This window comes from Acanthopagrus latus, chromosome 13 (genome assembly GCF_904848185.1).
Source record: "Acanthopagrus latus isolate v.2019 chromosome 13, fAcaLat1.1, whole genome shotgun sequence".
Classification (NCBI taxonomy): domain Eukaryota; kingdom Metazoa; phylum Chordata; class Actinopteri; order Spariformes; family Sparidae; genus Acanthopagrus; species Acanthopagrus latus.
In genome coordinates, this window is record NC_051051.1 from 19,081,800 (window position 1) to 19,108,008 (window position 26,209).

The window sequence follows — 26,209 nt, forward strand, 5'->3', positions numbered from 1 at the left end:
AAAGAAAAAAAAAAGCACAATGTCCTGTGAGGACTAGGTATCCATCAGTGGAAATTGGCAGACAATGGACATTACAGGAGGGATTTTCTGGCTGTTGTTTTCAAATCCAACCTTTATCCATTTTACCAACCCTAACTTTACCCCTAAAGTAAAACAAAGTGATCTGTTTAACTGAGTAGCAATTTCCTCTCACTCAAGACAGTTTCTGGCTTGTCCCAGTTTCATATCATTGTCACAAAGGGGTTTAAAAAGGGGAAAACTAAGAGGAGATGGACCCAAACGCAATTACTCACAGGAGGAAGGATCAGGGGAAACAAGAGGCGAGCTTTTATTTAAACAAAATCTGAATGCCACAATAAACCAAAGAGCTTGAAACAAGATAAGAGGAGAAGACACTGACAGACAGAGGGAGACAAACTGCAACAAATGGAATACACAGGAGAAATTAAAGGACACAAGAGGGCATGGAAAATCAAAACATAAGACACAAGACACAACACAAAGGCATGGAAATCAAATACAAGAAACCACAAGAGACAGAATCAAGAACCATGACAATTATAAACTGAATACTTTTGGTTTTTAGCTCTTGTAACTTTTCTAGCAATTCTAACATGTGACTTTGTCTTGTAGACGCTTGTCATTATTCTTAACATTCTGTCAATTAAATAAAAATCAATGGTAGTGTTAGTATGATAATGAGTTTGTTTACTTTGTTTACTTTAACTTTCCTATTTTGTCCTCAGCACCGTCACACATAAACATCTGCTTAGATTACTATTGACTTTCTGCAGGTGTAATTTCCTTGTGGGCTGGTTCCTTCGTGACATAGAGGTGGACCTGACCTGATCATTAATGTGAGAATGGGAAAGGCAGATGGACAGAGAGTGTGCAATGTAGTTGTGAACAGGGCCAAGACCACAAGTTCTGTGCTCAGGCATATTTTTTCCCCTCCGCCTTGGGACTTTTGAATGAAAAATTGCTTTAATTCAGCTGGCGTAATTGTAAAGGCAGCAGGGAAGCTAGAATCATGGTTTGTTTGTTAGCAGAGGAAGTGTAACCCCTTCCTTGCTAGTCAAATGAAGCACCACTGATTGGAGAGCATGACTTAGGAAGACATGATCCTATGTACTTTGACGATAAAAATACATGATTTATTTTTAATCAGTTACTTCTTAGTCAATCTGGCAGGGTGAAGTTTGTGAAACAAATAGCAGTTTAATGGTTTATACTTGGCGAGAGGTATCAGAGGTCAGAACAGTGCATCAAAATTTCATCCCATTTAAAAAAAGGTTGCTTTCTTTCATACACATCCCTGTTTTTACACTCCACTGCCTTCTTATCCACACATCCATATTTGAAGCCACTGTGGGTTAGTGTGGGCTGGGAAAACCTTGGTGCCACCAACAGTGCAACCATAAAGATGGGATAAATATTTATTTAGTCACCACATATGCACACATACTTCATGATGACATTTGTGGGTAGTCAGTAAAGCCAAAGACTTTTTTCAGAGTCGGATCTTTGTAGGGCAGTTTTATATGTACTCATGGCAAGTCACCTCACAATAATGGAGGCAAGTCAATGTGCTGAGGGAAAATATGATACACTTACTATGACTTTGACTGACTTACTTTTACAAACAAACCAAGAGAAGTAAACACAAAGTTTTTTTTCAGACGGAACAGGTAACTCTTGATTTGACAGTTTTAACAATTGTCATCCTGCATCACTCGCGCTTCATCATCACCCACATGGGAAATGAAACTCCACAGCAATGTATGCAGGTCTTTAATGCTTCTGATGTGTCTATTAATGTTCTTTGCCGCCACAAAGAGCTCCCATAGGAATAACTTTCAGGACTTCTAGTGATCTAAGACAGCAAAATAGACAACATGCTATCAAAAAACTGGAGCAGGTGGAAAAGGTGGAGCAGACCAAAAGAAGGCATCTTGTAAAGCAATGATTTGTTTTTGTTTTGTAGTGTGGGATTGCTGTAAAACAACATTTTATGTACTTAATGAACTGCCAAAGTACATGGGGTAGGACAGAGAAAAGCAGATTTAAGAGCTTTTGGCCTATGAGGAATCATGGAAGATCTCTGCACTTGCATGCATAGATGTTTCCATGGAATTATTTTAGATATTGTCATGGCCTTAAGGCTAAGACTGCTTCCTGAATAGTTCATGATTAGCAGATGTATTTGTTGGTAATGTGGCTTTTGGAACTGTGGTAAAATCACATATGTATTGTTATGAATTTTGGCAAGACAACACACTCAACTCATGTATATAACTATACATATATATATATATATATATATATATATATATATATATATATATATATATATATATATATATATATATATATATATATATATATATATATATATATATATATATATATACATGAGTTGAGTTGAGTATAGGGTGTATAGGGTGCTGAATCCTCCTTGTAGTGAATAAACTAAAGAAAAATTAAGGACAGCACTCTCATCAGATTGTTCATTTTTGCCACATGGACGTTTCAGGCAAGATGCCCTTTCACAGCGTGTATTCTGGCAAATCAGTGTGAAACTACACAGTTGTGCCAGTTATGGGTTATCCAAAACTACACAACAGATTTACCCCAACAGGGAGAGCTGTTCCCTTTTGAAGGAGAGCAAAGGCCACACAGGGTCTCTTACAAATCTCACAACAGAATCCCACCTACCTTTATTATTGTATGACATGAAACAAGTAAATTAAATCTCCTCATTCAGTCCCTTTGGAATCAAGAGTATCTCTCTCTGGAGCAGGTTTATGTCCCTGTTACCACCTCTTTGTGGCATTCTCACTCTCCCAATGCCCATATATGTAGTTCACTCAAACCGTGGGTGTGACTGTTTAAGTGCCTGGCTACTGATGATTTTACATCAAAGTTGTGTATAGATCACATATTCTGGTCTTTAGCTCCCGTTTTGCACATTTTCCGAGGGTGGTGTGTGTGTGTGTGTGTGTGTGTGTGTGTGTGTGTGTGTGTGTGTGTCTGTCTGTCTGTCTGTCTGTCTGTCTGTCAATGTCAGTACCTGTTTGTGTTCAGTGCAGCGTGTCTTTTGAACTAGATTTGAGTAAATCAGCCTGTTGAACTTGTCGTACTCTGTACAGATGTTTCTTCAACAACTTTTTTCCCATAACCTCTAACTCAAAATTTTGAATATCTTTAGCATGCTGCTCAAAAGATTAATCAGAACTGCAAATGCATATTAATCTTAGTAGCTGATTATATGGAAGACTTCTCTTCAAAGCTAGTGGATGACAACTATTAAACTGAAGGAAAGTATTGCTGTCAGTTTCCTTTTTATACACTTAAGTCTGAAGACAATTCCCTTCTTTTTCCAGAAATGAAATACGCTCAAGATCATAAAACAATGTGAATTGTATAGACTTCATTCATGAATTAATGAGATCATGGAACTCATTTAAATCTTTCATGTTTCCCCTCCAAATTAAAAATAAGTCATGTACCTCCACTAGCTTTTAATACAATTAGAATGGGAATTGTTGTTACAGATAAGGTCCAACTCAAATTTCCCCATAAACAAATTAGCATAATTTGGATCTGCTGGTGTCAACACGTCATTAGTTAACAATAACAAAAACTCAGTTGAGGGACGTGATTCCACTCTTTGATTCAAGACATAGTACTTAGTGTTAAGCCAATTTTGAGAGGTATACTAGGGTACACGTCCATAGTACCTAAAAGGTCATAGTTCACATGACAGTCTCTGAACTTATTCAAAAAGTCTGTAGGGTCTATGAGGTAAGGGGTTATGTATATACCAAATCTTTAATGTAAGAGTTGCACATACTGGGAGAGTGGATCAGTAAGAAATCTATTGCCAAACACAATCAGCCATCTTGGAAGACATGGCAAGTCCTTCCTTTCATACCACAGACAAACCACACCAGAATCTGCTTGGAAGCAGACCAATAACCCACCTTTTTTTTTTTATATATAATGTGTCATATTTATCGTTTGCACAAAATTGAACATTCCCTGACATAAGACTTTTTATAAAATAATACAGAAAAAAAGAATAAATAAAAAAATAAAGAAAAATATTTAAGTAAGTAATTATACATATACACATACATAATAATTAAATAATAAATATAAAACGACAGACATTCCTCTGCATGACAGGATCAGTTATAGAGGCATTTTCTATAACAACAACCTATATCATTTAATTAAACACCCAAAATATCATAACACAGTTCCACCTTTGGGTAAAAATATGCATCTTCATCTGAAGGCTCGCAGTCTTTAGTTTGATACCCACATTTTAAGCAGTAGCAGTCCGGATATTTGGTCCACACCAGGGTTTATTTAATCTATATACAGCAAATTTAACCCAGGCTGCAGCAAAGTAAATGTTTGTTGTCAATATTTGAATTTAATGTGACTTTATATATGGAAGAATTGAAACATCAAAGAGAAGACCTATAACATAGTGTATGGCAACATGTTGCATCTGTTTAGTTATACTTCTTTGCTGTACAGTTTAACCATTAGATGCGTGAGTGATCAGATGTTCAAAAATCACCGCAGTAGATGTGTTAGTAGCATGTGTTTTTATGCTATTTTTCTGTGATGTCTTTTTGGTTATATTTGCAAAAATTGTGATTATGATCTGACAGTAGAATAAGATACAGGTCAGCTGTGTAAAATCCCCTGTTGTGGGTCCTTCCAGTGGCCCTAATTTGATTTGCAAGAATCCACCGCTCCCAGCTCAATACAACCAATCAGAGCCACAGGGAGTGTCTGAGAAGTGTCAATCATTCTCGTGCATTTGCTGCTGGCAGCCCCCCTCCCTCATGCAGTACGTACTGGGAAGTGCCCCTCCACCGCGCGGGTGCAGTGCCTGCTCTTACCTGGTCAGATACTTTAAAGGCCAAACTGTAAACAATGGCAGGGAACAGACAACAACAACAACAGAGCCAAAAAGTGCCCATCATTGCCCATGTCAAAGAGAAGAAATAAGAACACTGATGAAGAAAAGCAGTGTCAAAACAAAGAATTGGACCAAGCCAGAAAGAAAAGAAGGATAAATATCAAAGTGTCATTTCAGAGGAGTTAAGTTCTCTTTAATCAAATCAGAGGAACTGTCTACTCTCCTTAAACGTCTCCTGTGGATAGACTGTTAATAAAGTGCTTCAGTCTAATTTGGACGGTTCTTGAAATTCTTCCCACGCCTGTTGTCTTTAAAACTTTTCTAGGAAATGGAGAAAAAAAAGTATTCGTTGAATATAATGTTGCCATCAAACACTGTCAAAAGCCCCTAGAACCTTTCTGAAGTCCAGTCTCTATCATCAGAATTATCTCTCTTTGATAATCTGAGATGAGCACTTTATTGCAACAACAGTGGTAGACGTCATTCTATCTTCCACTAACACATCTGTTAAAGTGGGTTCTGTTCTGTTATCAGAATGCCAGCCAATTTCAAATTGAGCATGGTCAGTCCCAAAGGACAAGCATTCATGTAGCAGCAATCCTCTGTTAGCATTGTGAACATAAGAAATGTTTTGCCAAAAACTCTGTACAGATTAATCCTGCTGGAACACACTTAGTAGCAGTCAACTCCAGAAACTCCAAACGTCTTTAAATGGTTATTCTTATATTATTAGTAGTATTGTAGTGGGATACTTAAGTCGTAGGCAGTAGTTGTAATGCTTTATTTCTGTTGGATTTGGTTGCTGTAACTGAAGATGGTAAACATTCGACTTGGTATCATGGCTCTTTGAGCACATATTTGCAGATGCCCTTTGTAATTAGGTATAAGTGTTCCATATCCTGCTGTGAATGTTCAGAATCCATCTATCTTTGTGCTGGCAGTGAAGGAAATAAAGAGACCAAGGAACCACAAGAAGTCAAAATGTCATGGAAAGTGTGAATGACCTCTCCTGCTGATAGTCTGTTCACACGGAGTGCTCATCAAACCTAGATTGAACATAATGATGCACTGCAAATAACTACACGGGCCCACCTCACCATCTATGTGAAAGATTCTCTGCTCACTGTCTACACTCAGACACACCATGGGATCCTCCAAAATTGATTTGCTCTTAGTGGGTGTCTGTAAAAGGTCAATTTTATGCACTTTAGCCACTTTCCCTTAACATAGTTTTTTCGTCTTTGATGATGGAACAGCCACCTGGGAACATGAATTAAAGGTGGTGACAACACTCAAAGAATAAAAGGCATATTTTGAACATTCATTTCAAAATTGTTGTGAGACAGCATCTTAGGAAAAAAATAGGGTCTCATTTAAAAGAGGTGAGCTCTTAAATAGAGGAAAGGGAAATGGAAAGCCATTAAACAGAAACAGCCATTAGCCATTAGTGCTGTCGTAGCTTCTCCAACAAGAGATGGAGCCTGACTGTGGCCGAAGGCTGGGACTAAGCATCATACGGGACATGCTGGATGTGTGCTGACCCTTTTTATTCATTCACACATTCAACAAAGACTTTTTCTGGTTTGCTGTTTGAGCAGCTGCACTTGTTCTCATTTTACAGTGAGGTATGGCCTCAAAAATGATCACCAGTGACCTCAATGAATATTTCATGCCCCAAAAAATGCATTATTGTGTATTCATTTTCATTAAAAAAAAAAAAACAAAAAACAAAAAAAAACCTCAGCTTTGATATGTGGTCTTTCTAATTTACTATCAAATTCAGCCTGTGTTTTTTATTTGTTCGCATGTCTCATGCAAATTGCAGGAATACATTTTGTTACATTGCCATGAAGCTGTTCATTAGGTTTAAGAAGTGCTTGCATCTTCTTGAATTCTAAAGTGCCCATCTTGTACCAAAAATAAGCCCTTAATGGTATTAGTCTGTGCATCAGTATATTTTAGTTTTGTATTTATTTATTTATTTTGATTAATCGGGCAGAAGCCAGTGTGATATTTTTAATTGTGACAATTGGGGTTAGGCTCTAACAATTAGAGGAGAAATGTTACAAACCCTAAACCTAAGTGTACATTTAATATGATAAGTTAAGATACGATAAGTAAAATCTTTATGAGTTCCAATAGGGAACTTGGCATAGCTACAGCAGCAAAGGGAATGTAAAACTAGAGATAATCATCAATAAAAAACAAATATTAAAGTTAAAAAAGTAAGATATTAACAAGATAAAAAACAAACAGTGAGAACAATGTAAACACAAAACAAACTCAATATACAACATAATAATAACATAATACTGTACTATAATACTATACTGTCCTAATATTGCCCCTTGCTATTCTTTGTCTAAGCTGATTCTCTCACACTAAATGTCTTTGATAGTACTTTCTCAGCAATACTAGCTAATATTACAGTGAAATTGTTTAACATAGGGCTAAGATATATTTTTCTACTTCAGTAATAATATCATTTGAATTACAATATAAGCATAGTAGCAGTACTACTAAATTCCGTCAGATTCAAACTCAACATAATAATTTCACAGCTTGAAATAAACAAGAACTAGTGGGCTCATTGTGTTATCACTAGCGTGCCTGAGACAACTGATCAGATTTCCTGTTTTTTTTAATTCTGCTGGTTAGTGTTTAATCAAATGCAAATAGCTTTACTGACTGGCAAGGCAACATTCATTCAGAGGCGGTCTTCAGAGTATTGATCTAACTAGTGCATTGCCCATAGGAAGCATGTATTCATATTGAAAAGTGGAAGGTTAAGTAGCTTTTTCATGGATGGCCAAATCAGGGATATAATTGGCTGTTTTTGACTACTTTTGATTATACCATTATATTTCACCTTAAAAACTATTTACCTTGTTTGGTGTCATTATTTTCAGCACAACCTCACATGTGTGACTGTACAGTTATTTTTTTTCATTTTGACATACTGTATTAACACTAGGGACCTAAAATCACAAAATAACATAAAATCAGAGTAGGAAAAAAATAGATTTTTTACTGTGAAAACCACAAATATGTTTAATGAACCAATTGCATTAGTTATAATGCTAATAAATTGTTATTTGCTAAATTTGTGCATAAGTTTTTGAAATTTACAAAGTTATATGTAACTATTTACATTTAAATGCAGGCAATGCCTCAGGCTCAGGGCTCCTCAGCTCATTCCTGCCTGTTCCACATTCAGTAGTCTCCACTTTGTTTTGACTCACAACACAAAAAAACAACTACACTACACACTAAACATACTACACTAAACTAGGGCTGCACGATATGAGGCAAATCTGTGATATGCGATAACATTGTTAAATACTGCAATGACGATAGAAGTTTCGATAAATAAACAAATGTTGAAGTGTGCATATCGGCTTGATATCAAGCTTTTAGCCAAATTTACCAAATTTCTTCTGAAATGGAAAATGTAGGCCTATTCATTAACTCTATAAGCCTCTGTAGGCCCCTAGGCCTATTGAACATTATTAAGAATAAAAATATATATTTTCACTGAACTTAATGACTAGTGCAGTAATTAAATATTGAAGGGTTGTCGGTATAAATATGTTATAATTCTGGCAATCAATTTGAAAACCTTAACGTTAAAAGAAAAATTTAGATTAATGCAATTCAATCATATTACCCTTTTTGACCCTCATCACTTCCCATGATATGCTTGTTGTTTACCTTCCTGAGTCCTTTTACACACAAACTGGGAGAAATCATGAGTAAGCAGACATCCCCTGCTCTACTGAACGGATCATTTCATTATAAAAGTTTATAAACGGACCTTTTGATTAAACCAGTTGTTGCACCATCGCAGTGATTAACGTTAACGCTATTTACAATGAAGCATGTGAGCATGTTGCTAACGTTAATGATGCTAGCGGTGTTTTCCCCGTCAGGGCCGGTTCTAGCCCATTGCCTTCCCTAGGCGAGTTTGATGTTGGTGCCCCCCCCTAATATTACTCTGCATAACACTCCTGAAGAGAGAACACTTTAACTGTACAGTCTATTTATAAAGAACACATGCACCAGAATGGTTTAAAATTTTATTGATGACAAATTATGTTTACATAATGTTGGATAACACAAACTGTGAAAATATGTCTTAATTACACAACATTCTTAAATAAACAAATATGAATCAATGAATGGTTGAACCCCATACAAAGTGCAAACAAAAGTGCTTTTTACCTGTACTTATACTTACATGTCTCACTTGCTGCGGGCTCTGGTTCTCTCGTCTGTGTGGCACTGGTGCCTGGAGTGCTAGATCTGAATGCTGCATCTGAAAGCATAGTATCCATCCATGTGGCTGGTTATCATTTCTATCATCCCACTACATACTTATATTTTATGAAAGTTTGACCATTGTATTTACACTACTACTACTACTACTAATAATAATAATAATAATAAATTCAAAGGAAGAGAGAAAGTCAAACCTGGGGCATCAGGAGTGCTCTGTCCAGCAGGTGAAAGTGTCTGAGTCAACAAATATTTCCTGAGTGCATCTGCCAGTTTAAAATATTGCAAAAACATTTAACACACAATATAACACACCACTACATTTATTTACATCATTATAAATCAACTATGTAACTCTCTGACATTACATAGCATAATAGGAAATTACTGTTGTAGGCAAAACGTTTTAAAATAACAACTGTAGCAACTTACAGTTATGGAAAACAGCAGACTGCATTAAATGGATAAAATGTTTCGATATAGGCTATTAATGGCAAATCTTTCCATAAAACCAACACCACATAGCCACTTGTTTTTTGACGCTTTATGACGAGGGAAATTACGCCTTACATATTAGGCAGAAAAATTGTGGAACTGTGTCAAACAACCAAAAACACAGGTTAAAAAAAAACACAGCTAATAACCAAAGTTTAGCTAGCTAGCCTACACTACACAGCTGGCAAAAAAAAAAAAAAAAAAAAAAAAAAAAATCATGTACCCGAAGAATGCTACTTGTGACGTGTTTAAAAAACGATGTTATGTAGCCTTTCTTTTCAAATTGCTAGAAGCCTACAGTTCAGTTAGCCTGTGTTAGCTAGATATCCACCGCTAGAGACGGCCAGATAAGCTAGCTATCGCTAGCATCTAGTTGCTGCCTCAAAACCCTTCAGTGTCCAGGAGCAATTATGCTGTTTTTTGTCATTAGTAATAATTGATGGAGAAATCAATGTCAACACAAAAGCACACCTTGTACACTTTTGTACCACTATTGCTTGCTCAATGTGTTTATCGCACATGTTAATATCATGATGATGATGAAAATTGTATTTATTGTGCAGCCCTAAACTAAACACTATATAACATACTAACTATACACTCCAAAAATGCTATATGTCACAAATCTCTCAACTCTCAAAATTCACCATCTCTGTCGCTGTCTGTATCACCGCCGAAGTCCCTCACACAACTTCCCTGATCCTCAGCAACCAAATTTGCTGCTTGCGGACACTTTTGTGACAAAAGCCCATTTTTACCATTTCATCCTGCACCAGACACAAAGCAAACGTGATGGCAATGTTCGCGAAAAAGCGTGGCGGACATTATTTACCCTAAGTCCGGTTTTGGACGTGCCGGTGCGTCCAGTCTGTCGACTCGGGAGGTGGGCAGTATGGGGGGGCTAGCAGCTAGCTTCACATGAACATCCACAGATTCATCATCCACCGAACCGCCGGCAAAATCCCGGTCCAGCTTGCATCACTGCAGGTATAAATCCACTTGTTTCTTAAGGTATGTCTCGGGCTTGAGCTCTGCAGTGATTGGCTCTGGTGTGTACGTGGCTATGGTGTGCATTGATTGACTCTGGTGCGCACATGTTCATGGTGGTTATGGTTAACATTGCTAGCGGAATTCGTGAAGCATTTATGAAATGATTTAAACAGTATCATTGTAGTCCAAACAAATGCGACATTGCACACACTTGAACCACACAGCAGCCATATTGAAACTCTCAGATCAGTCTGATCCTGATCTGCAGAGATATTTGAGGCACACATACACAGACAGACACACACACAGACAGACAGAGATTCCTTTTATAGAGAGATGAAATAGTCTCCTGTAGTGTCTGTGTGTTTCTTACACATCCTGGGCTCTAAGACAATAGTGAATAGGAGAAAACAGGATGAGACAGGACCAGATCATCCCCTGTAGACAAGTGTTGGAATAGGAAAGGGCAGAGGTCCCCATGACAAGGAGCCTTGATCAGCCCTGAGGTGGGCATTAGAGATAAGCTACAGGAAGGGGCCCACACCAGTGGTTCACAGCTGACTCAAGGAGCTGACTCAACTATACATTGTCATCTAAGTATAGAGAGACCATCCTGTCCATTTGAGCTGACATCAGCAATGTTAGGTAACACACACAAGGGTTATTTCCTAGGGGGTCTGAAGCAGACCCATCCCTCTTTTCTCCGATTGGATAGATGTACCTTTAATCTATCAAAGTGACCAATTACGAGATGTAGCTGGGTATGGAAAATAGACTTTAAAAAAGGCCCCTACACCAGAGAAGGAAGGGTGGCACTTGGTAGATGTCCTAAGAACGAAGGCTGATAGGAGTTCTGATAGTGCAGAGGGCAAAGCATTTTGGCCTTGCTTTTGCCATAGATTCGAGAATACCAGAAAAGCGGCCGCTTCTGGATTGATGAGGTATGAGGTCTGTTTCAATAAAGACTGCTCTATCATTCCACCCAGCCTTGCCTTTGCAGAATTCTTTTATCAACATACTACTCGCCGACACCTTTGATGAAGAGAGCCCAGAAACTACACTCCAACTATGGCATTCCCAGTAAAAAGGATCTCTTACAGGTGATATCAGTCAGATGCTGGCATGCTGGTTACTCGAGTGCTCACTGTCTCAACTCTTTTTCCCCAGTGAAATTAAAGTTATTACATCAACTCTAAAAGCAGCTGTTTTTATCAGCTTACAATTTACACTGCGGCAGATATGATTTGTTCGCCACACACTGTGTGTGACGAATTTCATTGTTAACATCACTACTAAATAATATGAGCTGAAATACCTGATACCTGGGGATAATGCCTTTATCTCTATTTGCATACATTATGTAGGCCTAGACCAACAGCAGCTTAATAATTTTGAAGGATATCTGATGACGTGGCTAATCCTTTGTTTATCTCCTTTTAGCCAGAGTTTAAGGTGCAGAGGTATCGACACATGTCGTAATAAGCACGCTCGGAGACGATGCTCATCGAAGTCTGTCATTTATTGAACATAAATCTCCGGTTGACTTTTCAACTTCCAAATGCAAATTAAACAGGTAACTCAGTAGCGTGTGATTGGAAAACGTTTAACGTTCCGCCTCCTTTTATAAATAAGGATACCATAATTAACTGAAAACAAGTTTACATATTTTCTAATTATATCTTAGAATTCGATATGGCTCCAACACACACAAAGATATATTTCATTTGTTCAGTCCAAGCTCTCAATAAGTTATTTAAGAGTAAGGAAAAAAAGATTTGTACAAACTGTTAAAAACAAATCATATAAATATATCTAAAATTTTTGCGTTTTTGTTTTAATTATTTACAATAATTAAAATAAAAACACAATTTTGACACCAAACAATAAACAAACAAAAATGACACCAAACAAGGCAAGGTAAATAATTTTACAGTGAAATATAATGGTAAAATCAAAAAGTAGTCAAAAACGGCCAATTATATCCCTGATGTCCCACCTTCAAACACAGCCTCATTCGGCCATCCATGAAAACACAACTTAACCTCCCACTTTTCTATAGGAATACATACTTCCTACGGGCAATGCACTAGTGAAGGTAATTTGGGGAAAATTGATAGCTGAAACTGGACATGCAAAAAGGGTTGAATTACAATCTTAGAATAGTTGCGAGAGATTGAGGGAATTAGAGCAGGATCATCAAAATACAAAGTTTCCAAAGATAAATCAACAAGTCATGTTCATGGAAACAAAGATAAATTACATACATTTCTGAAACAAAATGATTGTGAAGCAGGCTCAAGGACCACTACATTGTTAGCAAAGCAATGTTACAGAACCCAACAGCAGTAATGTGGTAACTGGTTGTGTCTTTGGCACCTTATATAAGGAACCACAGTTATATGCGAAAAAGTGTCTGTCAACCTGTCTGTCCTACCGACTGACATTTCTGCATGAAAAACGTTCGAGCCAGGTGGCTCCCACAGTTGAATGGTGGTGATTATGTGATGTGATTCTGGGCAGCATACCAAGTGATTTAAATCACAGTTATTCTGCCCTTTGTTGAGGCTGCAGGATCTGTAATTATTTTATTATTTACCCATCCATTAACTGACGGAAAGCTGGAGAAAGTGTTTTAGGTTGTTTTTAACATTTATTTAAAGTGCAAGTTCCCATCTATTTAAGTTGTTCAGGAGAATGCTGCAACGCTGTTTTACTGTGGAGCTTAACAATGTTTTGTGGACTACGACATTTCATCTGAACCTCCATCGGCATGGGGGTGAGTAGTGACAACATTTTCATTTTGGGTTGAACTGTTCCCAACAGGTAACTATTTCAATAAGGTAGGCACTAGGTACAGTACTGCTCTGTTTAGTGATTAGTTTCTTCTGACAGAACAAAGGACAGGTAGACACGGGTAAGGTAAATTAATAACTAAAAGATAAATACATTTTTACAAATACATTATAGGAAAACAAAATCAAAATGAGATGTGTTTTGAGTTGCATAAATGCATTAAATGTGTGTGGGAGAGAATATCGCCTCTTGGCTCCACTTGGGCTTAAAGCAGGGGTCTCAAGCTCAAATTAACTAGTGACCACTGCTGGTATCTTGCAGGGGTGCCACTACATTGTTCAAGTACTACAACAAAGTACAGTATTTCAGAAAATTGTGTTTTTATTTTAATTATTGTAAATAATACAAAAATGCAAAAGTTTGTAGACATTTTGATATTACTTACTCTTACTCTTACTCTTAAATTACTTATTGAGAGCTTGCACTGAGCAAATGAAATGTATCTTTGTGTGTGTGTGTGTGTGTGTGTGTGTGTGTGTGTGTGTGTGTGTGTGTGTGTGTGTGTGTGCAGTTGTTGCAGCATGTTTGCTTGTGTGGCCTTAGTGGCTTTGTAGTATTGTATTTTGTGGTGATATGTCTAACCCTAACCCCCCCCCAAAAAAATGCCCAAAAGTTCCAAACAACAGAACATTACCAGAACATTAACAACACCATGTTACTGTCAAAATTGGCAGAAAAAGCTTCCAGTGATTCGGATTAACATGGGACTATGTTAACTGGCGACCATCAGCCGAATGCATCTGTGGTCGCCGTAGCTACAACAGATGTTGAAAACGGGAAGAGAAGACATAGCTGTCCTCTGATATGCCTCTTTGTTCATGTTTTCTCTGTGCAAATCGTACCTGACACGTGTTTGGGCTCCTGTTTGAGTAAACGTGTCTAACCTTCAGTCGCTGTATCAAAGTTGCTGGTTGTTACGGAAGGCGTTAATTATAAACAGGAGAAGGGAAAGTTGCTCTTCCTGTGAATGTATATCTCTAATAAACCAACATCTCCATGCTGCAATATGTGTATTTTCAGATTTTTGTCTTGATAATTGAATTTTTTACAGAGGTTTCAAATCTGCCTGCACAACAGTGAATAGCTTACTCAATTTGTGAAGCCACTGTTGTATTGCAGCTTGCAAATTAGCTCAGAGCGGTAGATGACCATCTTTGGTTCCAGAAGTTGTGAGTTCAAGCCTTAAGTGGTCCAAAATGAACATCGTTGTCAACTGGCTTGTCTTCCTATTCTCCTGTTTGTTGCTCAGAATTGTCTAAATTTGCCAAAAGTAGCCCGGACCCGACCCATCGCTGCGCAGCAGTTATAATTATTTTAGCTTTTGAGGATATTATGAATGACACTGCCACTATGGAAAAGTAATAATCTGCCACTATTAGGGGTATGCATGCACTACATAAATCCTGTTTTGAAGATAATTATCTCTCACTTTGAATGTTCTAGTTTGAATATTTCCAGAGTTGTAGATATGTAGTATTAGAACAAAATACTAATGTTTTTTAATGATTTTATCTATGAAGTACATATTAGAGCATGTCCTTTTCTAAACATTGCACCTAAATACACCCTTCAGATACTGTTTAGATTTGGGACTTTACTTTTAATAACCATTTGCTGTATGGATGTTTTAGTCATGCTTTACATGCAAATGCCCAACCAAGGACATAGGTTTAGCTATAAGCTCTCTGTGCAGCACATGGGTTGCATTCACTGTATTCAGTCAATTAATCAATCAAGCAATCAGTCTTTTGTATAGTGCCACATCACAACAGCAGATCTAGACCATATTCTTGAATTAATTTATGTTCAGACACTCAACTTTTCCCAGTGAGTAAGATGCACAGAAGCAACAGCAGTAATGATTATGAATCTGATCATTAATGTTAATAGTAACAATACTACCACTACTACCGCTAATAATAATAACAATAATGATAATCATAATAACAACAATGGCAATAATAATAATAATAATAATAATAATAATAATAATAATAATAATAATAATAATAATAATAATAATAATGGTTATGATAGTAGTAGTTGAGAAGGACCACAACAGCAGGGCCAACCATGATACCTGGGAGCCTGGGAGATGAGTTCCGCAGTGTTCAAGTGGGGTTATAGGGTTAGGGGTAATGGAGCTATGCGTGCTTGAAGATATGTAGGTGCCCGGCCATTAAGGGTTTTGGATGTGAGGAGGAGGATTTAAAGTTCTGTTACAGATTTTACAGGAAGCAAGTGCAGAGTCAGTGGGAGATATGATCTTTATTATTGTACTAATAGTATTGAAACCAGATCAAACTAACCAACCTTGACATGTCAAGCTCTGAATAGTAGACACATAAATATACAGCTCTGTACAGACTGTAAAGAAATAACAAAATATTCTGTGATCCCAGCATTTTATGTGATCCCTTTACTGCTATACACATTGATGTGATCATCGGTTTCACAATAACAATGTATTTATAGACTTACATGTATCAAAATATTGTTATTTAAGTTTGAATTCAGATGGAAGGAAATTCTTCAAAAATGTAAATTCCATACTGCTTTATAAAACAGGTGGGGTTCATTCTTAAATTCTTTCTCATAATATTTCACTTAAATATGCAATGTAATATTTCTGCATTCAAATGTCTAAAAGGACTATAATAGTGTTATATATTTTGTTGAGTTGTGTACTGACATCATCTCAAATGTTTCCAATAATTTCTACTAAGAAAACAGAGAAATCTGTAAGTTAATTATAAGTAGAGTCAGAGAATGAGGAGGAAAATGGACTTGCATTTATATAGTGCCTCGCTAGTCTAATGACAACTCAAAGCGCTTTACAGCACTTGCCACATTCACGCATTCACACACACATCCATACACTGATGTTGGAGGCCGCCATGCAAGGTTCCAACAGCACATCAGGAGCAAGTTGGGGTTTAGTATCTTGCTCAAGGACACTTTGACATGCAGCTCTGCTCAGCTTAGCCCGGGCGAGGTGCGATTCGAACCGGCAACCTTACGATCACTAGACAACCCACTCTACCCCGAGTCACAGCCGTATCACCTAATCTAATATCAAAAATATATTTTCCCATGTAAAACCTCCTCCTGAATCTCACGAAGAGCCCAAAAAGGAATGAAGAGATAGGAAAAGAACCGGACGGGGCAGGAGTATGAACCAGTTTAATAGTCTAGGCGGTGTTTTTTACATAAGGGGATCCTTTGTGCTCTTTTACTGATTACTCATAAATGCCTTTGTGTGGAAAGAGAACTGGCCTCTACTTAAAAGGGGAGCACTTTGATTTCTAAATAATATTTGAGTTATACATGCTGGAAAACTGGAAACTTGCTCATTCTGTTGTCAGTATATGTAACATATCATAAGAACCAATGGAGGCACTCAGAGCTTGTAAGATGAATAAAGTAAAATCACATCACATCAAATGTTCTTATCTGTGTCTTCGATTATGCAACAGTGAAGCACATCTAACATGAATAACAGAAGTGATTTCATTAGTAAATCATACTAGTAAATATCAGATACACTCATGAGATACTGGAATTTCCTTCCTATCATTGTGTTAAAAGTTACTACCAAACTCATTAGACAGCAAAGTGGAAACCTGTAAATTAGCAGATTTTGAAGCATAGTTAGAATTTCATAATATAAAGATGATTACATATTCTGAGGCTCAGGAGAAATATATTTACATATTTCATTTTAGACACTAAGAAGAAAGGAGAAGGAGCCAACTTAGTGAGGAATGTGGTCTAATTATGACTCTTGATAGGTTTAAGACACAAGGATGAGGATGCAAAGTCTGCATTGGTAGGATGAGGTATGTCTTCTCAGTTCTGTTCCTTGTCTTTCTTGATCAGTTATGTTCCTTGTCTTTTTTGATATCCTTTCTCCCTGAAGTCTGAGGTCATTTGGTCTGTGTGACTTAACTGAAATGTACTGTATATCTGAGTGTATGTACTGTGTAACAATAAAAACATTTGCATGTGGTTTAGGATGCCCAATAAAAAGCATCTAGCAAGTACAAAATCAGTGCTCAAAACTTTTAGATGCATCATAAATAATCAATGAAACAGAGGAAATGTAATCAGCAATGCTTCCTAAAATGCTCAGTTTTGCCTGGGTAAATGTCAAATCTAACAACCTCCTCACATCAGGTTCTAACATTATCAGGCGCATTTTACATTTTAATAATCAGCACAATCTCTTGATTGAGAGCTGACCTTAGATCTGCCATAATACATACTGAAGTCTGAAATCACCATTCATCAAAAGATGATCAGCATTATTTATTTTCCTAATCAGCAGGTCTTGCCTGAATGACATGTTTTTAGATAAAATATTAGGTCTCATAGCCTGAAAGATGGTGAAGTCAGCTACAACTGAAAGAAAATCATCTCCTACTGCCTCCACTGTTATATCGTCAGTGATATCTACAGGACTGACAAGCACTAATTTCTTCTGTGATATTCAAAGAGCACAGTATTACCACTGAAGTTATTTTTACAGATCTGATCCCGTTTGTTCTTTCAGTAGCAAAATGTTTGAATTTTCTCACTGCTATCACCAATTTCATGTATTACAAGCATGTGAGAAGTTCTTTATAATTTAAAGTAGGCTTGGTTTTGTAGGGTTATTGTCCTGGAAGCTCCTGCCATTATTTGTGTGGAGAAACAATAAATGAGGTTTTGTGTATGTATCCTTTTGCAGGTAGAAAGAAGCTGAGATATGCTGAGCTGCCAATAGCAGCCATTTGACTGTTCCCTTGTTTTTCAAAACAGTTCATTCTGTTTTTCAGTTAGTGAAAGATATGCAATATATCTGTATACTGCATGTGTATACTGTGTAAAACATTATTGATCACAACCATCTGCAGTGAATGCAAACAGAAAACTCTTTTTATAGGTCAAACCTGGGCAGGATGAGCCAGGCTGAGGCTCTTGAAGGGGAGAATTACACAGCCATTTCATCCTCCCTATCCTGTAGTTTATCATTGTTCGGCTGTGCGGTGTCATCTTTCCTGGTAATTAGCCTGCAGTGCCCCATCTCTTTAGTGATGGAGGGGAAGTCGTGTTATTATAGGAGGTTGTTCCGGAATACATAGTCAACACACTTGCTCTTGTCCAGTGAACGCTTTATTTTTATGACGTTGCCATGGATGTTTGAAAAGAACAAATGATGTGTTGCAATGGTCCATATCTCATGGAGAACACAAATCTATAACTTAAAAGAATAATCACAATGTGAGATCGAGGCTTAAATTGGGACATGTCTCAGGGAGAAAATGCTGTCTAGCTTTCACTTTACTGCCCCCTGGCTGCTCTGCCAAGAGAAAAATAGACAGAGAAAAAAACAAATAGCTTTACTTGTTGCCAAAATTAGTGCTAACAAATGTACTGATAGCTCGCAGCTTATTAATAAACACCTCCAGACTGGGGCTGTGCGCAGCCTCTGAAATCGACAACAGAGGTCAGTTAAAGTAATTTATGGAGTTTTCTGGCAGACAGATTTCGTTAGCTTTGTTGCTGAAGTAAGTGCTGATTCCTAGTAAATGTAGTTAGTCGCAATTTGCTAAGTGGGCAGTCCTTACTAACTCCACCTAAAGGCAGGGGTGGGGCGTAATGCACATTTCACGCTATTGGCTGCTGTCTATTTTTACATGTAACTATGGCGAAACCAATAGCATTCTATTAGCTGTTACATGAGGATTTTAATGGAGATAGCAGTGTCACGTTGGTTTATAAGCCACACACTGTGTGTCAGTAAGAGAGAGGGCTATCAAACTGACCATTTTGGCTAGCAAAGTCCAAACTCTGGTGACAAATTTAAACTTTGAATGACTTTTCTATGTTAAAGGGATATTCCGGTGTAAGGTTATTCCATAGTCTAACACACCGTGACATCAAGTAGGACCCCCCCCCCCCCGAGAGATAAAGTTTGCAATCAGCTAGCTTATGTAGTTTTAGCATCCTCAGAAACAACCGCACAACAACAATACACTGCAGTAAATGGGTCCAAGTATAAATCGCCATCAAAAAGCCACAAATAATGCTCAGAACAGCACAAAACTTCAGCAACATTAGAAACAGGGTTCCAGCACATATTTCAAGGCATCAGACATTTGATATCGTTGCTGGCTTTGTCAGGAAAGATAAACAAAACTCACCTCTCCAGCTGCAGGCTCGTTATGGGGAAGCCCTGTGAGTCGATTAGTCAGTGCAGTAGAGTTCTGCAGCTCAGTGAATATTATTACTGCAGGACTCTACTGCACGCAGTAATTGACTCACAGGGCTTCCCCACAACAAGGAGGCTTCTCAGGTGGTGAGTTTTGTTCATCTTTTCCGACAAATCCGGCAACGCTGTCCATGTAGCTTATTACGCTTGTTGAACCTAAAGCCTCTCTTCCTGTCTTTAACAAAAAACACACTTTTCATACATAATTGACCACTGAAGAGTGTAACAGTAGTTTAGAATAAACATCTGAATTTAATATGGAAAATGTATTTCATGACACAAGAAGCTTATGTTAGCTTGTCTGCTTGTGTTTGTTATATTTTAACTATGAAAAAATAATAATACCTGAAGGTCTTTCGAAGACATATAGGCCAATCATTTTTTTTTTTTTTACTACGCTTAAATAATGATTTATTATAACTCATGAAAATAATAATAATAATAATAATAATGCTAAAATATAACAATGTCAGCATACGTGTAAGGGCAAGAATAGTTGTTCAAAAACTGTTCAATACATCCAAATGCATTAACTTACCTGAACAGAAATTTGAATGGCTCCAAGATGCCTTCTCTTTCCTGGTCATCCATGTACGCACTCTCCTCTGGTCTGGCTTGCTGAGGCTGTGCAACAGGCTATAGTTGCTCCTCTTCCTAAAAAGACAGAAAAAGAAAAAAATTCAACATCAATTTTTAATATTCACATACAAGCAATGATGCCACCTAGGAACTAATACACCTTGATAGATCTAGATACTGATAATACTGATGAAGAATGTTCAGTAAACATTGCCAAAGTAAACTTAAATTAAAATGATGATAATAATAATAATAATAATAATAATAATAATAATAATAATAATAATAATAATAATAATAATTTTAAGGACCGAGTGGTGGATCAAATAAGAAAAATGACACATTGTGGCAACAGTATTCTCAAAGAACAAGCACACCCAACTAAGGTCATTCCTATGTCCCAGTCCAAGTTTCTCTAGCTACAACACTCCCCCAGGCTGTGTATTCACTTAATACAACATGTGCCACATGGGATGGTGGAAGCAGGGGAGAGGGTGTAGCAGGTGTGTCTGATGGACTAGGGTCTTGCTTATTGAGCAGCAGCTGAGGATGTTGTGGCACCTTGGCAAGCCTTCAGGTATCCCTACATTTCTGTCCTTCTAATAATGCTTCTTTCACACATAGCGCAATGAAAGTGTCCTCCACACCAGCAGTTCAAATTGTATTTGCAGATTTTTTGTCTAAGAGCAAGTCAAGAAAAAACTATAATTAGCCAATGACTAACAAGACACAAGAACACACACAGACACACAAAGATACATACCTTTGAATGTGATGGCATAGTTGATATGTACATCAAGGTGCCACTGGAGCTTGGCAGGCAGGCTGGGATTATATTTAGGGCAAAGGGGGCAGTGGAACAACTTACAACAAGCTGTGCAGCGTTCCACTGCATTACATTTCATTTTAAATAAGATTAACATTATCTTATACAACCTTTACACGCTGGGTGAAAACTTCTTATTTCCGTAAACCAAGCGGCCTGAACAATAGCAAACATTAAAATTTTATCTTCATTTGGACGACATCAAAAACATCTTGAGACCTATGCCTGTGTTAAACTCTTAGCTAAAAAAGTTGAACAAAGCTGAGCACACAGTTATAAATAAACAGTTAGCTTACAATATCCACAGAAAAAAACCCAATGCTACCATAAAACTTGAGAAGCTAACGCTAGCCACCGCTGACGTAACTAACTTTAACATAACAAACAGCCCATCCACATTTGTAATTTTCAGTGGCTACTTTTGCTGAATTTTTCTATTCACATACATGTTAATTAGATTTACAGTTTGAACAAATATCAATTTATAGTTGCAAACGCAAGTGAAATGCTCACACTGTCAGGACCTCAAATGTATGTTCAAAGTTGATAGATGGGAGAAAGAAAGAGAAAGGTGATGCATGGGATAGTAGTGTTAACATGGCTCATTACTAGGTGTGATGTAAGCACCCAGCATATTAATTAATTACAACTTTAAGTCCTGATAATACCAACTGTCAGTGCACAGTGCACTGATCCCCGACCTCAAAGCCTATTGAATTGTTTGTTTCATGGGTGACATCACCCATATGTTTCTGAAGAGCCAGTATTAAGCTCAAAGTAGGCTGTCGCCATCTTGGCTGTGCCTGATTTCTCCTAACTCTGGGCTAATCAAAAATGGGCAAAGAGGTGGAGTGTGGGTGGAGCTGAAACAGATCTAGTTAGTTAAACAAGCCCACCAAGCTAAATGCTACCAAGCTAGCGAACACACTGTCTGTGTTCACACATAAAGATTAGTGAATTTCATCTAACGTAAATCTAGTTTTTAATTCCCAAAGTTTAAAAAGAAAAAATATGTTTGCTCCTGGTGTTTTCCTCCAGAAGCCCCAGACTGCAGTTTTTGGTACATCCACATGGGATTCATTTGTACAAGCAGGAGAGAGGGGCTTGGTTTCTTCGTATTAACCAATAGGGAATAAAAGAGTTGTATCAACCACTAGGGGCAGCAAACACATCTTGAACAGCAGATCTGTCAGAATGGTGATATAACCCCGAGATTCCATCAGATATGTGTCCTCTGTGTTACGGCCCAGATCTGGTTTTGCTCTGTCGTCTGGCAACCGCCACGGTGTAGTCCTGTCGACAACTGGCACTGCCAGACCGAGGAGTTCCCGCAATAATCACATAATCACTGGCGACCGCAGTTATAGGTATGTATTATAAAAACAACAACACAAAGTGTGTCAGATGTTATATTGTTGTTTCGGTGCTTGACTTCCTACCTGCTCTGTGCTAAATTCAGCTGAATTGCTGTGTCGTACTCCAGCATCCACCAGAAACAGAAGTCCTGCGTATAGTCTAACACATAGACTAGAGTGAAACCTATCACTATCACTATCATTTTGTGAAATGCGTGTGTGCAGCAGGTTTTGTAATAGATATCAGGTCCAAAATGGCCATGCCTTATGCCAGTTGATCTTATTCAAGACAGTAAAAGTACGACAGTATATAGAAACAGGTAGAAGATGCAAATACGTTGAATGGCAAATCCTGCAGAAATGTTGTACCTGAAAATTAAAATTGTAAGAGTAAAATCTTAAGAATTATAACTTTAAAAAATAAAGACTTCCATCTGTGAAACACATCATTTTTAATGGTAGAAATGTGACGTTTTTCCTCTTTGTTGTTTATGGGTGGTTTTTGGATGATGAGTGGCTGTTGCTGTAGGTAGTGAAAAGCAGAGCATCACCCACTTCCTTCTACCCCCACCTATGGAAACTGGAAACTGCCGACAACCTCTTAGCAGGTTTCAATTGGTGCTTAAGATGCTGTTTCCACGTGGAAAGCAGTGGTCCCTCCTCCCTTTCTCTCCCTCAACCTCTCTTTCCCTCTGTCTCTGTCTTCCTCCCTCCCTCCCCTTGCTTTTGTGGCTGACGAAGACCTGACTTTGCTGTGCAGACGCTTTCATCCCTCAGCATCATCCCGGCTTTCCTCCCTCCCTCTCTTTTTTTTTGCTCTCGCCTGTGCGCTACAGTCCGTTGATAAGGAGCACTCAGTCCAGATGGGCAGCAGCTAGAGCCATTTGGGCTCTTAATGCAGACCTGAGAACATTATTTCACCTGTCATTATGTTTGCGTCTATTTGGTATGCCAAGAAGCTAGGGAGGCGACTTGTACAGAATAGCCGGAAAGCTAAAATGCTGAAAGACAAGGTAGGTTCAAGACTGTGTGCGTTACTGATGTAGTTGGATTGACAGCAAAGGTAGAGAATGCAATTTCATGGCAGATCTGTATGTAAGACACTTGTGCTGAGGTCAGGCTTGCCATGGCAATTTTCATGAATGATGTTGCTTTTTAGGGTCAAGATGTCCAATCTGATTGTGCTGCAGCAGGTAGTGCTACTTCATTTCACCTGTTGATTAATTTTTGTTTACGTCGGTGTTAGTGCTTGACTTTGGGGGTAAATTATTTGACTTTGCTCAATTGCTTATTTTCTGCCTCATTTGTGTGGGAGAGTGAGCAATGAGGGACAGACCCTGCTGCCTGTAAATCGAAATTAGATTAGACTAGATTTAACTTTATTGTCAGTGTGCACAGCACAAGTACAGAGACAACAAAATGCAGTTACCATCTAACCAGAAGTGCAAAAAGAAGCAGTAAAGTGCTAGTTTGTTCAGAATAAACAGTGCAGCAGAATATAGACAGATTTACAGTATTTACAGTACATAAATAGAGTGTAAATAGGTAGAGATACAGTATGTACAGTATATGCTAAAATTACTAGCAGTAGTAAGGGTGGGGTAAATCTGAAGATTAAAATTGTCCACAGTAGTGCAGTATCCGGGTGGGTGGGGGTCACCAGGGTGTGGAGTTCAAAAAGGTGACAGACCAGCTGGTGCAGAGTGACCTGTAGTGCCTCCCGGAGGGGAGGGGGATGAACAGTCTGTGGTTGGGGTGAGAACAGTCCTTGGTGATGCTACACGCCTTTCACAGACATTGCTTTCTCTGGAGAGCCTCGATGGAGGGGAGTGAGGTACCGGTGATGCGTTGGGCAGTTTTCACTATGCTCTGCAGTGCCATCCAGACACGAAGCAGTTGCCATACCAAACTGTGACACAGTTGGTAAGAATGCTCTCGATGGTGCAGCGGTAGAAGTTCACCAGAATCTGAGAAGACAGATGGACCCTCTTTAGTGTCCTCAGGAAGAAGACATGCTGGTGAGCCCTCTTGATCAGGGTGGAGGTGTTGAGTTTCCAAGAGAGGTCCTCAGATATGCGGACACCCAGAGACTTCTGTTCCATTGATACAGATGGTGTGTGTGTGTGTGTGTGTGTGTGTGCCATCATTTGACTTTCTGTAGTCCACAATCAGCTCTTTGGTCTTCTTGGTGTTGAGAGCCAAGTTGTTGGTGCACCAAGCTGTAAGGTGCTGGACCTCCTTCATGTAGGCCAACTCGTTGTTGCTGATGAGACGAATCACTGTCATGTCGTCTGCAAACTTGACAATGGTGTTGGAACCATGTGCAGGTCAGGTGTGCAGTCATAGGTGAAGAGGGAGAAAAGAAGGGGGCTCATCAGGCACCCTCGTGGAATGCCAGTGTTCAGAATGAGGGTTTAGGAGGTGTGGTGGTCTAACCTAACAGACTGTGGTCTGTTGGTTAGGAAGTCCAGAATCTAGTTGCAGAGGGAGGTATTGATGCCAAGGTCACAGAGTTCGGTGATTAGTTTGGAGAGGATGATAATGTTGAATGATGGATTGAAGTTGATGAGCAGCATTCTCACGTAGGTGTTACCGCTGTTGAGGTGTGAGAGGGTAGAGTGAGTGTCGTAGAGGTGGCATCTTTCTGTACACCTGTTCTGGCAGTAGGCGAATTGGTAGGGGTCCAGTGTTGGTGGTAGACTGGTTTTGATGTGTGCCAAGAACAGCCTCTTGAAGCACTTGGTGATGATGAGGGTGAGTGCAACTGGGCGGAAGTCATTAAAGCCTGCTGCAGTGGAGTATTTTAGCACCGGCATGATGGAGGTGGTTAGTGGTAGTCGAGGGTGGCCTGAGTGGCAAACATATTCCAGTCATCTCTAAATAAAAGCAAGGAATCTCTGTCTGTCTGTGTCTGTGTGTCTGCGTGTCTGTCTGTGTATGTGTGCCTGTAGATCAGGATCAGACTGATCTGAGAGTTTCAACCTGGCTGCTGCGTGGTTCAAGTGTGTGTAACGTCGCATTTGTTTGGACTACAATGATACCGTTAAAAAATTATTTCATAAATGCTTTACCAATTCCGCTAGCATTGTCAACCATAGTCACCATAGTCACGTGCGCACCAGAGCCAATCACTGCACATCATAGCCATGTGTGCACCAGAGCCAATCACTGCAGAGCTCAAGCCCACAAATTACCTTAAGAAACAAGCGGATTTATACCTAAAGCAGCGTGAGCTGGACAGGGATTTTGCTGGCGGTTCAGTCCTATTCTGTGCACTTAAACTGATTGTTGTGGATTATTGAGACTAAACAAGTCCAGACTGGGTCTGTTCCAGTCTGAGGAGATCCGGATAAGCGAGGACAACAAAGTGGAATCGGAATCTGTGGATGTTCGTGTGTAGCTAGCTGCTAGCCCACCCCAATACAGCCCACCTCCCAAGTCGATGGACCGGGTGCACCGGCACATCCAAAACCGGACTTAGGTTAAATAATGTCTGCCATGCTTTTTCATGAACATTGCCGTAATGTTTGCTTTGTGTCTGGTGCAGGACGAAATGATAAAAACTGGCTTTGACACGAAAGTGTCTGCAAGCAGCAAGTTTGGTTGCTGAGGAACAGGGGAAGTTGTGTGAGGGACGCCGGCGG

At 38.7% G+C, this 26,209-nt stretch overlaps 1 protein-coding gene and 1 long non-coding RNA gene across 12 annotated transcripts in view; one reads left to right on the top strand and one right to left on the bottom strand.

Moving 5' to 3' along the window:
• The window catches only part of dlg2 (discs, large homolog 2 (Drosophila)), a 268,677-nt gene that overhangs the window by 144,947 nt on the left and 97,521 nt on the right, over positions 1 to 26,209 (top strand). Inside the window, exon 1 of one of the 11 annotated variants that reach the window (XM_037118629.1) lies at positions 23,299 to 23,578. The exons of the other annotated variants lie outside the window; for them this stretch is intronic. Coding sequence (XP_036974524.1) covers positions 23,495 to 23,578 — 84 coding nt within the window. The 5' untranslated portion in view covers positions 23,299 to 23,494. Of the gene's footprint in view, positions 1 to 23,298; positions 23,579 to 26,209 lie in introns of those variants that run through there. 11 annotated transcript variants of the gene reach the window in all.
• LOC119030777 lies at positions 9,002 to 10,297 on the bottom strand. The gene is made up of 2 exons (XR_005078411.1): positions 9,412 to 10,297; positions 9,002 to 9,254 (listed from the first exon to the last, which is right to left on the bottom strand). It is a non-coding gene; the product is annotated as an uncharacterized LOC119030777 (long non-coding RNA).